This window comes from Chenopodium album, chromosome 11, assembly GCF_948465745.1.
Source record: "Chenopodium album chromosome 11, dcCheAlbu1.1, whole genome shotgun sequence".
Lineage (NCBI taxonomy): Eukaryota > Viridiplantae > Streptophyta > Magnoliopsida > Caryophyllales > Amaranthaceae > Chenopodium > Chenopodium album.
Window position 1 is genome coordinate 59,571,153 of NC_137844.1, and position 14,694 is coordinate 59,585,846.

Sequence of the window (14,694 nt, forward strand, 5' to 3'; positions counted from 1 at the left end):
GATTTTTTATGTTTCATAACCATACTCTTCGGTCCATACTCCATACCATTTCATAGCTCCTTCTAGTTTTCCTTTATAAGAATGCTTAAATTTTGCATCTTATGTTTTAGAGCCATACTCTACTCATCGAGTTTTTATGGTCATTTTTTGCTAATGTCGACCTCAAATTTAATGACCCAAAAAACTTAATCGAGCAATGTTAATCAAGTAATTTTTGCAACTCGCAAACCAAAGCACGCAAATCAAAGCATTTTCTTGCACACAAGCCAAGGTATTTCAAGTCATTTTTAGCTAATTTTGCCTATAAATTTGAACTTTAAGAGCCAAGATGATCTGTATAATCTTACCCGAGAAATAGACTAAAGCACGCAAACTAAGGCATTTCTATTATGAGATTATTGTTTGATTTGTTGAAAGAGGTGTAACTCAAATAACAAAGGCTAATACAAAGCCACGATGTTTAATTGTTCATTTATGGATGAGAAAATTTGGGCCAAAAGGACCCACAAAAATTTCAAGTTGCAAACAATTTATCCTATTAGCCAATTATCCAAAAGCCCCAAAATCAAAACTCAACCTCACAATTTCTTATTTATCATCAAATTTTCTCATAAAATTAAAACTTCTAGCAGACCTCACAGAAGTGAGGTTAGAGAGAAGAGAGATAATAGAAAGTGAGTAAAAATGGCGGCAGAATCAATGAGAATTACAGGAACACTTGAACCCCTTTGCAATATTAATACTGGGACTCAAAATAAGCTACTTTCTCTCTCCTCCTCCCACCACCACAGTCGCCGCCGTCTCAACGTGTCTTCTTCTCTCTCCTCCTTCTTCGGGGGTGTTCGAATCAGCAGGTGTAATTCCAGAAATGCCCCTGCTTTGCAGCAACAGAGGAGGAAGTTCTCTGTTTTTGCCATGGTTGCTGATGGTAATATGCTTGTTTCTGTAAAGTATTGGTGCTCTTTGTGTACTTTGTGATGCGGGTTTTTAATTTCTGGAATTTTTTGTGAGTACCCATTTGGTTTTGTTGTGTAATTATTGAGATAATTTGCTGTTTTGGGGTTCTAGAATTTGGGTTAGTTTTGGCTATAATTGCTCAGTTTAGTTTCAAATTCAATTGTAATTGTGATGTTGTATTGAGCTGATAGTTGTTGATTGATGTTAGAATTTAAACTTGTTTAAGTATTTAATGAGGAAACTGAGTTTTCCCAGAAGAAGAGATGTGAGGGTGAAGTTTGTTATGAATTCGTTATTGTATTAAAATGGAAAAATGTTGCCCTATTATTATATTCTGAGTAATCAATTTTCCTATAATTCCCCCACAATTTTGTGAAGTTTCTGCTATGCTAATTGCATATTCAGTAGTAAAGTTCATAACGTGGCCCATGAGTTTGGCTCATTGTCTTACATGGGAAATTGGCTGAAAAGTTTGGTCTTGTCAATTTTCATCCTTGCATCATATCGCCTTTGCCAAATGTTTCCCGTTTCTGTCTCTCTGAATGGGCTATATGACTCTTTTGTTGGGACGTTTCTCTAACATTACAAAGAGAAAATTTATGTTAATAATGATGCTGTAATTTCATCATTACTCATGGTCTTAACCATATGGGCATAACTGTGAATAAATGAAGGACAAACTTGTATCTCTTTCACTTTTCTCTGTATTTGACATGTATCAAGTTTTTGCTAAATTTGTGGCTGTTACTATTGCCTTCGAATTCTAGCTTATATTAGAAAAGGTAACTACTTTCCAGGGTTAATATGCTATAACTTGGACTTATAATGAATGAACCATGCCAATTTGTTTAGCATAGTAGTATTGAACTTGAGTTCCTCGTGCACATGCATCTTTTTTTTCTCACAAGTTTATTGGTTAGAGCTTGGAAGAAGAATTTTCATTTTGTAAAGTGGGAGTATGAGGATATCCTTGTAGAGACCTTGCCTATGGTTTATTTCCTTTGTGGTATTTCAATGGGCAAAGTAGGATGAATCTCTTCCTTATGAGAGATCATTAAAGTCTATAACTGTGATGTGTGATTAATATACTTGTCAAGCTCGTATGTACTATTGCTTATCGCGAGTTTGTGATGCCTGTCAGACTTCATTTCTTGTCTGCTGACTTGGAAAATATAATTTTTGTTTTGTGTCAGAGGGCAAGAGGAAAATTCCGCTGAAAGATTATCGTAATATTGGAATTATGGCTCATATTGATGCTGGGAAAACTACTACAACTGAGAGGGTCCTGTTCTACACAGGCCGGAACTATAAGATTGGTGAGGTGCATGAAGGAACAGCAACTATGGATTGGATGGAGCAAGAACAAGAAAGAGGGATCACGATCACTTCTGCAGCAACTACAACCTACTGGAATAATCATCGCATCAATATTATTGACACTCCTGGCCATGTCGACTTCACTTTGGAGGTCGAGCGGGCTCTGAGAGTGTTGGATGGTGCTATATGCTTGTTTGACAGTGTTGCTGGGGTGGAGCCACAATCTGAAACTGTGTGGAGGCAAGCAGATAAATATGGTGTGCCCCGTATATGTTTTGTTAATAAGATGGATCGTCTAGGTGCAAATTTCTTCAGAACAAGAGATATGATTGTCACTAATTTGGGTGCAAAGCCCTGTGTAATTCAATTGCCTATTGGTGCGGAGGACAATTTCAAGGGAGTCATTGATCTTGTGAAAATGAGAGCTGTGGTGTGGTCAGGGGAGGAATTGGGTGCAAAATTCAGTTATGAGGAAATTCCCTCAGATCTTCAGGAAATGGCTGCAGATTATCGGGCGCAACTGATAGAAACTGTAGTAGAATTAGATGATGAGGCTATGGAGGGCTACTTGGAAGGAATAGAGCCTGATGAGGAAACAATCAAGAAACTAATTAGGAAAGGAACTATCTCAGCCAGTTTTGTTCCTGTTATGTGTGGTTCAGCCTTTAAAAATAAGGGTGTTCAGCCTTTGCTTGATGCAGTAGTAGATTATTTGCCTTCACCTCTTGAATTGCCCCCAATGAAGGGTTCTGATCCAGAAAATCCTGAATTGGAAATAGCGAGGGAGCCAAGTGATGATGCACCATTTTCTGGCTTGGCTTTTAAGATCATGAGCGATCCATTTGTGGGTTCTCTTACATTTGTGAGAGTCTATTCGGGCAAACTAGCAGCCGGATCTTATGTGTTGAATGCAAACAAGGGGAAGAAAGAAAGAATTGGTAGGCTTCTGGAAATGCATGCCAACAGCAGAGAGGATGTTAAGGTGGCATTAACAGGTGATATTGTTGCACTTGCTGGACTAAAAGACACCATCACAGGTGAAACACTCTGTGATCCAGAAAAGCCTGTTGTGCTTGAACGTATGGATTTCCCTGATCCTGTCATTAAGGTGGCTATTGAACCCAAGACTAAAGCTGATATTGACAAAATGGCAACTGGTCTGATAAAGCTTGCTCAAGAAGATCCTTCTTTCCACTTCTCACGTGATGAAGAAATCAACCAGACAATCATTGAAGGAATGGGAGAGTTACATCTTGAGATTATTGTTGATCGGCTCAAAAGAGAATTTAAGGTGTTTATCAGTGCTTATTAATTGCATTTGTTTTTATGTCATGTTTGATTCATTTTCTGCATGCCTGCACAAGCTGTCTCTACATTTTTTTGACTCCTTTGCTTGCATCTATGTCATTTATTCTTCCATTAATTTGGCTGTCAAACATCTCATCTATTGATTGTAGCACAAAATGCAAATATTTGATTGTTTTCCTGGCAAACCTATTGATTTAATAAGCTTTTCCAACATCTGCTAATTGTTGTACTGATGCGTTGGTGTGGAGTTGCCCTTTTCCCCTAAATATGTTGTAGTTAATAACCTGATTTTCTTATCTGCCGCTTTATACAGGTTGAGGCCAATGTTGGTGCACCACAGGTTAACTACCGTGAGAGTATTTCTAAAGTTTCTGAAATCAAGTATGTTCACAAGAAACAGTCAGGTGGCCAAGGACAGTTTGCCGACATCACTGTGCGATTTGAACCTTTAGAGGCTGGAAGTGGATATGAATTTGTCAGTGAAATCAAGGGTGGTGCAGTGCCCAAGGAATATATTCCTGGAGTCATGAAGGGATTGGAAGAGTGCATGAGCAATGGTGTGCTTGCAGGTTTTCCTGTAGTTGATGTACGTGCCGCATTAGTGGATGGTTCTTACCATGATGTTGACTCGAGTGTCTTAGCTTTCCAACTGGCAGCCAGAGGGGCTTTCCGGGAGGGAATGAGAAAGGCCGGTCCAAAGATGTTGGAACCAATTATGAAGGTTGAAGTAGTTACACCTGAAGAACACTTGGGAGATGTTATTGGTGACCTGAACTCCAGGAGAGGGCAAATCAACAGCTTTGGTGATAAGCCTGGTGGTCTCAAGGTATGTTCGCCTTGTCATTGTTATATCACTCGGTACTTATCCACTTCTCCTTGTTATTTTTCTTCCTTCAATCATTTGTATCTGTTCTTTCAAGCTTATGGTTTTAATGACCATCACCAAAGAGTGAAAGATATAGGCTTGAACTTAATCTCATCCAACTCTTTGGGTGCTGGCCATGCTGCTCTTATAACTATGCCTCGTCTTGTTCTCTAAAACACTGTGGCTGATGTAAAAGAGGGAATGTCAGTATATATTAACATTATGCCAAACAGATCTTACCTTAGAATGTATGGCCAACTTTTAGGAAATTTGTAATATTATAAAAAAAAATCCTTCCTTGGTTCCATTTCAGGCAAAAGGACAGGGATTGCTTAGATTATAGAGAATAAGGTTAAGTAGAGGATGAGAGATACTCCAGAGAAATTTCAGGATTACCTGAAATAAGGTAGCCACTTATTGAGATGTATTTTTTTAGGATAATCTGAAGCTTAGATTGGCCTCAATTAGACACTGGCTGCCAATAGTAATCATGAACTTCGGCTTGGTAGTAATCATGAATTTTCAGAATCAATTATCATTTTTAGCTCAGCTAGTATAACTGTAGAAGGGTGGAAATCATCTGGAGCTCATTAAGAATCTAATTTGCAATGTTGGCTCGCTTTTGAAGAGACAGAATATTTGCCTCATCTAAATGCTAAATTGTGTTGTCACTCATGAATCACCCCTGAATATGTGCAGGTAGTAGACGCCCTTGTTCCACTGGCTGAGATGTTCCAATACGTGAGTACATTGCGAGGAATGACTAAAGGGCGGGCGTCCTACACAATGCAGCTAGCTAAATTCGATGTTGTTCCTCAGCATATCCAGAACCAGCTCGCCGCTTCAAAGGAAGAATTGGTGTCTGCTTAACTTACTACTGCCCCATCTGTTAGGTCCCAGTGACAAAAGAGATTTTGCTGATATCTTGCGTTTTAAACATTGATTTGATATATTCAGCTTTCGTTATGTTTGGCGTCAGCTTACAGATTTTGTATAGGTAATTATCATTTGTCAGAAAGATCCCAAATGTAGAACAAAACTCAGTAATATATAATTGTAAAAGTTGATTAAATTTTTGGAAGAATATTTTGCTCGTTTTAGAGGTTCTGTATTCTATTTGGGACAATAAACGTGGACAGATTTAATCATAATGGTGTATATATATGATTCAAACCAATAAATCAATTAATTAAAACTTTAATCTCACAAGTGGAGTCGACTACAGATTTATAATAATTCAAACAGAAAAATAAAAGAAAGAAAAAACAAAAGAATGTTTAACTCCTACAGAAACAAATTATAACTGAGATAAATGACTTCAAAAAAAAAAAAAAAACCTGTTAAATTATACGGAGTAATGTAGATACCTACAAAGATTTTACTACTAAATAAATCTGATCCTCGTGCCAACAAGGTAAGGTTCAAGTCCTTACAAAGCAAGTGCTATGTTTGCACTTTTGCTGCTAACTGGGAAGTACTCTGTAATACGGAGTACTTTCCAGCAATTTCAACTGAAGATGAAAATTACCCTATGAAGATGAGGGCAATGAAACATAGCTTCTTGCCTTCTTGGAGAGTTAGAATTAGAATGCAAAAAGGGTTTGATTTTCAATCAGCTAAATTAACAGATTATGGACTGACTGAGCCACAAAGGAATCAATAATCAAAGACGATAAACACAAATACTTCCATTAAAATAAGTTCAAAATTTCAACAAGAATTAAACTAAATTGATCCACCAATCCAGAATATTACATAGTTGGGGTAGTGCCAAAAACATCAAATGCCAAAGTTGTGTCACTGTTACTAAGAATAGATCAACTTATCACCGTTTCTAAAATAGGATCAACATATTACATAGTTATCATCTAACTTGAACAATTCCAGCACTGACCAACTTTTGGATCTTATTCATCACCATTGGATTCTTCATATGATCTTGTGCTGCCTTGGGATTCTCCTGGAAGTCTATCAAAACCTGAAATCCAGAAATTCAAACAGCAAAACATAAGTTAAAATAATGATTTTACAAAAAATAACAACGGAATGATTTTCCTCCTGTCAAAATTGAAGAATAAAGAGATTTTATGAAAACAACAATGTCGTTAAATGTTTTTTTTTAATTTCAATACCCTACCCCTCATCAATTGCTAGTAAAATACTAGGTTTTTATACTTAAAACTTCTTTTTGAAAAATATTGCATTTCGCAAAGATTATTACCTGTCTCATTACAGGATCAGTGAGGATGTTCTGGATTTCTGGGTCCTGCATACCCTTAGCCTGCAGAGATCAGAAGCACAACTGTCAAGAATTTTTACTCAACAAAATCTAAAATTAATTAATCATCAACAAGCATAAAACAAGACCTGTCTCTCTTTGAGTTCTTCAGGAGTCAAATCCCCACGGCTTGCTTTATTAATTTGTTGTACACATCTGCAAGAAAGTCATAGCAAAATTTAGTGGTGTAAGAACGCATATATAAAGGTTGCAACCACACAAATTTCAGGCGTTCTTCAACACACCTTCTCACGCCATCCAACAATTCCTGGTTGTTTGGCTCGAGTTTTAATCCTTCCTGGTAAGTTTCTAACGCCTTCTCATATTCCTTCATGAAGAACTGAACAGCTCCCTTTCTAGTATACCCCTTAACAAAGGAAGGATCAAGCTCAATGCACTTCTCTGCATCTTTCAATGCTTCTGGCATTGCCCCCAATTTGGTGTAGCTTGCAGCTCGGTTGCTGTAAGCCTAAAATGCATCAATAAGTAGCAAAGTGAGTTCAAAATTGATTTAGTGATGCTTTAGCATATAAAATAAGTAATGCAGAACAATCAGGAAAAAGCAGACATACTTTCGCGTCTTTAGGGTTCCTCCTGATAGCTTCTGTGTAATGCTTCACGGCTTCGGGATACTTCTGCTCCTTGAAGTACTCATTACCTACATAGGCATGTACAGGGTTACAAATTAATGTGCAAATACATAGCCAGATATAAGGAAACTCACAACTCCCTAAACCCAAAACAGCTCCCAAGTGTCACAATGACAAATAATTGTCAATAGAATGAAATAGAATTTCCAACATACAAAAAAAGTAGTAATACCTTTTTCACGTTCTTCATCAGCTATATTGGGATCAAAATACTCTTGCTGCTCCAAATCTTTCTTCGCTTTTTCAGCATCATTCAGTTTCTTCAATGTGTCAGGATTACGGTGCTCTGTCAAAGCTTTATGGAAAGCTTCAATAGCAAGGTCATAATCCTTTGAAGTCTTTGCAATTTTCGCCAAAGCAGTTCCTTTCCTGGTCAAGGCCCTGGCAACCATTTTGTAGTCTGATCGAAGCTCCCTACCTCTTTCAACAGCTTGGTCACAGTCCTTGATACACTCATCATACTACACAGGGATTTAAAAGGAATGTAAACCAATCAGCAATCATTGCCACAAATAGATAAAAGACTTATGATAACAGTAAAGTACATCAATAACAAAAACACAGAGTATACAAATAATTAACCAAAGACACAAAACATAACAGCAGTAGGACAAAGTAACTATAAATAACAACGAACACAAAATAACGAAGAAGAAAACAGAATACAAGCAAGAATAAACCCGCTAGATTAAACATGATAATTTTAAGCAACAGTAACTACCTCGCAAAAGACTCAATTCTTTAGTGGTGACAAGCTGGCATCTCATCCTTGCACAAATACCTTAATTCCAACATCATTGGCTAACTGGAAGGAAGATGCCCCCTAGTTGTGTAATGATCTTAAGGAATTTATGTATTACTGCCCCTACCTTATTTTTTTCCTAGCATAAGCTCCTAACCTGGAACTCAACTGTGTGTAATCCAAGGCTCAAACAGAGAGTAATCTAATAATCTTTGTCTAGTACTAAAGGCACGGAATAATTGCCTAAGAAGGAACAGTTTTTCATGCTGGAATCAAGATACAAATACTCAACAAAAAAAAAAAAAAAAAAAAAAAAAAAAAAATGTACAAACCAAGGTACATATCAATATATCATCCAATCGAACTATCAACTGAAAACCAAATCAACCCAATTCAGCAATACCTACTTTCTTCACAGTTCACTTGGGAAAAAAAAAAAAATCAATCCTATACCATAAGACTTCATTACCAATCTATAAGTACATTCTAACCTCTGAAACCAGGAATGAAATAAAAGGTCTTCAAATTTAACAACTAATAATTTGATATAGAAAAACATGTTTTACCTTATAGAAGTTATTTTTTATAATCTCAGTGAAAAGGTGAAAATTATGTTCTACCACCAGCGAAACATGGTTCGTAAATCTTTCGCCTAACAACAGCAGTAAATTCATGTCTAGCAGCAGGATAACAACACAGCTACACTTATAGCCAGAACAGTCAAAATTCTTTGATTAATTCACCAAGTAATACAATTTAGCTATACTAATTAACTATTAAAAACAACATGTCTTGCAAATATTTCACAATCTAATTGAAAAGGTTACCATCATGGTTAGCTAGAATGACAAAGCATTTACATTGAAATACTCCGTAATAAACAACAGAAGTAGCACATAAACCTCTAACAACCCATCGACTGCAAACCAACCTACATTAAGTAAATTATCAATTCATATGCCATGTATATAACTATAGCACGGTTAACCAAACTCATTCACTCATATTGGCCTACATTACCATATTATATACTTAAACAGTTAAACCCCAAACAAGCATTGCACTAAAAAAACATCTATTACATTCAAACCCGCCTCAATCGAGCTCCTTTATCATATCAACTCACTCATTAATCATCACAATCAATCTCTAAGTCACATGCCAAAGTTCAATTTCACATCAATCACAAAGCACAAGACTTCAAACCTAATTTAAACAAAACCAATTAAACAATTGAAATCAAAGAATAAATAAAAGCAATGTACGAATTTACCTTGCCCATCTCAAGATAAACAGCAGCCCTATTAGTCAAGAAAGAAATGTCCTCATCATCCAATTCAATAGCCTTACTATAATGTTCAATTGCCTTCTCAAATTCCTTCTTCTTATAAGCTGCATTCCCAGCCTCTTTCTCCTTTTGAGCCAACCCCTTCTTCTCCTTCTTCTCCCTCTCTTCTTCATCCTCCTCCACCATCGGCTCGGGTTCGGGTTCCGGTTTTGGCTCCGGCTTTGGCTCAGGTTTAGCCTCAGGCATCTTAAATTCTCTCTCAACTGCGGGCTCCTCGGGCTGAACCTCCATATCCTCAGGCCCATTACCACTCATCATCTTAATATTCAACAAAACCCCAAGAGCTTGCATAACCCTTTGATCCTTCAAGTACATATTCAAGTTATTCGGATTTTTCTGGATTTCCTGCATCATCTTCACAAAATCAGGCTGCTGCAAATACCCACGAGTACCCGGATCCGCAGTTAGCTTGGCCCACATCTCCGGCCCAGAAAAAGCATCCCCAAAAGGAGAAGCAGAGGAACTACTGGGCCGGGCACCCCGAGAAGCCGCGGATTGAGCGTCGGAAAGCCCAGATTTAAGGGCTTCGTTATTCGGGTCGAATTCGAGACCCTTTTTGTAAGCAGAAATAGCGTCGGAAAAATTATGCAGACCTAAATACGCAGCACCCAAACGACTGTAACCCTTGGGCCAATCAGGTTTTAGGTCGACGGTTTTCTGGGCGTCGGTTAAAGCGTCGGAAAAGTTTCCGAGGGAAGCGTGGGCGGCGGATCGATTAGAGTAGAGGACATGATTTGTGGGGGCGAGAGAAATAGCGTCGGAAAAGTGTTTAATTGCGTCGGCATAGTTGCCGGAAGAGAAGGCGGCGTTACCCTTTGCTTTAGCTTCGTCTGCCATTGAAGAGAGAGAGAGAGAGAATTTGGGAGGAGAGTGAAAGAGAAAGGGTTTTTGAAGAGCGAAAGGAAATCTGGAAAAAGGGGAGATTAATAGGCGGAGGAAGAAGAGGAGACGAGAGAGTTCTGGCTGTTGTTGGGGAAGGTGAAGTGGTTCTGGAATGTTCTTGGGTTAAGGAGGGGTTGGAATTGGGATCTAAGGTGGATGATTTTATGACTGAGGTGGCTTAATTAATTTTATGGGCTTTTAATTAATTAATGCATGAGCCTAATAATGGAGAATTGGCCATTCAATTTTGTGTGCTAATCGAGGTCGAAATTACTTGGTTTTTTTTTTTACACAAAGGGGAAATATTAATATATTAGATGATGATAAATCTGATGATCAGATACAAAAGGTGATAAATGGTGGGTAGATCAAACCACACTAGATCATCAAAGTTAAACTTAGTACAAAGGATAAAAACATAAACTAGAGCATAAAACAAGATAGAGTTCAAAATAGCAGCATGACTATAACAGTGCAGCACATCAAGGTTGACCTTCCTGCATATCTAGGACTTCCATAGCAAAACAGCAGCATGGCTATGGCAGTACAGCACATCATGGTTGAGCTTCCTACATTTCTGGGATCTCCATAGCATAAGTCTGGTGCACTTCAGGAGGAGGGTAAGAGAATGGCACCTTCTCACCTGTCTTAAACTTGGTCCTTCCCATCATAGCTAATCTGTCTGCAACATAATTGACAGATCTGCTAGCATGAAACACATTAACCTCCCAATCCCTATTCAAAAGAGCAGCCACATCACGAATTATGTTACCCAAATCACCATCCTCAAAAGACTTAGGGTCTTTCAACATCTTGGATAAACTGTCAGCATCTGTATCAAGTTCAAGAAACTTGATCCTCTTATCCCAAGCAACTAACAGACCTTCCCTGATGGCTAAAAGTTCAGCAGCTGCAGCAGTCATTGCATTGAACTTTGTGGCAAAACCTGTGACCCAAAGGCCTTTATCACATCTGATAACTCCCCCTCCCCCAGCATTGTCCATACAGATCCAAGAACCATCTGTGTTCAATTTATGATAACCCTTCTGAGGTGGTGCCCAGAGTCTGGGGTTCTGAGCAGCAGAAGAAGAAGGAGAGTCTGAGGGAGGTACCTGATTAATTCTCAAACAGAAAAAGTAATCAACATAAAAATTGTTAAAAGTAGTTTGGATGAAGACCATTTTTTGTTCAAAGATGGCAACATTTCTAGTGTTCCAAAGGTGCCATATGGCTACACAAAAAACAGTTTTCCATGAAGAAGAATTTGTGAGATTGAAGTCTAACCAATCTGTAAAATTCGAGTTATAAAAACGGTGTAAATCAATATTTAAATACTGAAATTTGTTAAAAACCAAAGACCAAAAGGCAGAAGAGTTGGGACAGTCTCTAAAGACATGGATACTATCCTTTAAAGGAGCTTCACATCTCATACACATAGGGTCAAAACAAGGAATTTTTTTCATAAGGGAGCAACCAACAGGTAGGATGTCTCTGACTAAATTCCAAATAAGCATCTTATATTTATAGGGAACTTTGATTTTCCAAAGACTTTTCCAAGCAAAAGTAGAAAGGAAGGAGGAGTTAAGATTAGCAGAAGGACTAGTAATGTGATAGGTCGTTTTAATAGTAAAAGTACCAGATTTATGAAGAGACCAATTCAATCTATCAGAAACATTAACAAGTTTAGGTAAAGGGTAGGCTAAGATTAAGGAGCATGAAGAGGAAGGAATAATATGGATAATACTATCTAAGCACCATTCATTATTCCTAATAATATCGGAAACACGCCAATAACCTTTAGAGTCAGGAATACGAATATTAGGAATGAGATAAATAGGTGAATCCCCAATCCAGTGGTGAAACCAAAGAGATGTGTCTTGACCATTACCGATGTTGATAATTATACCTTTTTTAAGAACATCCCTACCCTTAAGAATATCCTTCCAAATGACAGAATCAGTAACTTTGGGAATGTAATCTAAAAAATTAGAATATTTAAGATATTTGTTCTTTAAAATGTCGATCCAAAGCTTATTCTTTTGAGTAAGAATTTTCCATCCTAGCTTAGCCATGAAAGATAAATTCCACCTCTTTAGATCCCTAATTCCTAAACCTCCCTTGGCCATAGGATCACAAACAACATTCCAATTGGTTCTAGGAATATATCTAGATCGATTAACCCTATTCCAAAGAAATTGTTTGCATTTTTTTTGAAGATCATTAATGACACCTATCGGAAGGACATTAGTTTGCATAGCATAAACCGGATAAGAATTAAGAACAGATTTAATGAGAGTACATCTACCGGCCATGTTTAAAAGCTTAGCTTGCCACCCTTTAATTTTTGAGCAAGTTTTGTCAAGAAGAGGAAAATAATCAAGTTGATTAAGACGTTTATGAGAAATAATGATACCAAGATATTTTCCAAAGTTGGTGGTATTAGTAATATTACAAACATTACAGATGGACTTTCAAACATTATGATTCATATTTTTAGGAAAAATAGCCGATGATTTGAGAATATTGATGGAGAGGCCTGAAATTTTCTCAAAGTGTTCAAGAACTTCCATCATATTAGTAATATTATCCGTAGTTGCTTTACCAAAAAGAAAAACATCATCGGCATAAAATAAGTGAGAAATATTAACATTTTTAGCAATTTTCATAGGTTTCCAAGAGCCATTATTAACCCTATCTCGAATCATACAAGAAAGACGATCAAGGCAAAGAACAAAAATATAGGGGGATAACGGGTCGCCTTGTCTTATTCCTCTAGAAGGAGAGAAGGAATCAGTAATTTCTCCATTCCAAAGGAGAGAAATCTTAGGAGTACAAATACAACTTAGAATTAAATTAACAATATTAGGAGGAAGGTTAATATTAATAAGAGTGTCCTTGATAAAATCCCATTCAAGGCTATCAAAAGCTTTAGAAAGATCAACTTTGAGCGCCATTAGGTTAGCTTTATTAGAAGCCTTATTAAAATGGTGAGCCACCTCTTTAATGATAATAATGTTCTCTTCTATAGACCTATTAGGAATAAAGCTAGACTGAAAGGGACTTATAAGATCATCCATGATAGGTTTTAAACGGTTAGAAATACATTTGGTTATAAGCTTATAAATAGAATTACACAAGCCTATGGGTCTAAAATCCTTCATAGAAAGAGGGGAGTCACATTTAGGGATTAAGGAAATGTAAGAGTCATTAATAGCAGAGGGAATAGAACCTTTACTGAAGCAATCAGAAATCAAGCTAGTAATAGAAGAACCTAAAAAATCCCAATGTTTTTGGAGGAAGATAGGTTGGATGCCATCTGGGCCTGGGGATTTAATGGGGTCCATTTGGAACAGAACAGACTTAATTTCTTTGGCAGTAGGAGGTAACTGGAAACTAGGGTTAGAGCAGGAGAGATTATTTTTAGAAAACTGATAAATTTTCAAAAGATCAGAATCATTACTCACAGACTGAAAAACATTTACAAAATAGTTTCTAGCCATGTTTTTTAAAACCATTAAGTCAGTAATCCAGTTGCCATCATTACCTTGTAAAGATAAAACTTTGCCTCTTGTTTTTTTTATATTAGCAATTAAGTGAAAATATTTAGTATTATAATCAGCATGTTTCCTCCAGTCTAAACCAGATTTTTGAGCATAAATAATTCTCTCAATATGATAAATATGATTTAATTCAAAGAGCAACTCCTTTTCCAAGTTAACAAGAAAAGTAGAATAATTTCTAGCAAGTGCAATTTGAATTCCATCAATCCTAGCAACCAATCTTTTTTTCTTGTTAGCAATGTTACCAAAAACATTATGATTCCACCTCTTAATATTATGAATAAATTCAGTTCTACCTTTGATAAAATCAAAATCATGCAAATCCCAGTTTTTAACAAAAAAGGAAGAAAAATCAACATGTTCAAGCCATGCAGCCTTGCATCTAAAAGGGTAAGGACCACCTCTATTTTTATCAAATAAAGAAATTAAAATTGGACTATGATCTGAATAAGTTCGAGAAAGATGCGAAATTACTTGGTTGATTTCAATTGAAAGGGAGCAAAGGAGTTTCCTCGATAAATATTGTATTTGATTATTAGGTTCGTTTAACTAATTTGAATTTGAGTTAAACTCAAAGTTTAAGTTGAACAAATAGGAATACTAATCGAGTTCGAATTGTTCACCAATAGTTTCAAGACTTTCAACTTTCAAGTAATTCTCTTACTCTTACCTAGTGTATCATATAGAAGAATAAGATTTCCATGATGCAACACTATTGAAAATTCACATTCAAAAATGCTTGTAAAATGTGAGTGACAACCAAACAACACCCATTAAGCCATTATCT

General features: G+C 36.8%; 2 protein-coding genes across 2 annotated transcripts; one reads left to right on the forward strand and one right to left on the reverse strand.

Moving 5' to 3' along the window:
• Positions 1 to 619: 619 nt before the first annotated feature.
• On the forward strand, positions 620 to 5,531 carry LOC145567991 (elongation factor G-2, chloroplastic-like). The gene is made up of 4 exons (XM_081627430.1): positions 620 to 928; positions 2,151 to 3,565; positions 3,896 to 4,408; positions 5,147 to 5,531. Exons 1-4 carry the CDS (start codon positions 685 to 687, stop codon positions 5,315 to 5,317), a joined length of 2,343 nt encoding a protein of 780 aa, XP_081483556.1. The 5' UTR covers positions 620 to 684; the 3' UTR covers positions 5,318 to 5,531.
• Positions 5,532 to 6,112: 581 nt separating this feature from the next.
• On the reverse strand, positions 6,113 to 10,478 carry LOC145567992 (hsp70-Hsp90 organizing protein 2-like). Its single transcript, XM_081627431.1, has 7 exons — positions 9,391 to 10,478; positions 7,548 to 7,836; positions 7,298 to 7,383; positions 6,971 to 7,194; positions 6,815 to 6,881; positions 6,669 to 6,728; positions 6,113 to 6,425 (listed from the first exon to the last, which is right to left on the reverse strand). The coding sequence occupies exons 1-7, from the start codon at positions 10,300 to 10,302 to the stop codon at positions 6,312 to 6,314; spliced, it is 1,752 nt and encodes a 583-aa protein (XP_081483557.1). The 5' UTR covers positions 10,303 to 10,478; the 3' UTR covers positions 6,113 to 6,311.
• Positions 10,479 to 14,694: the final 4,216 nt, after the last annotated feature.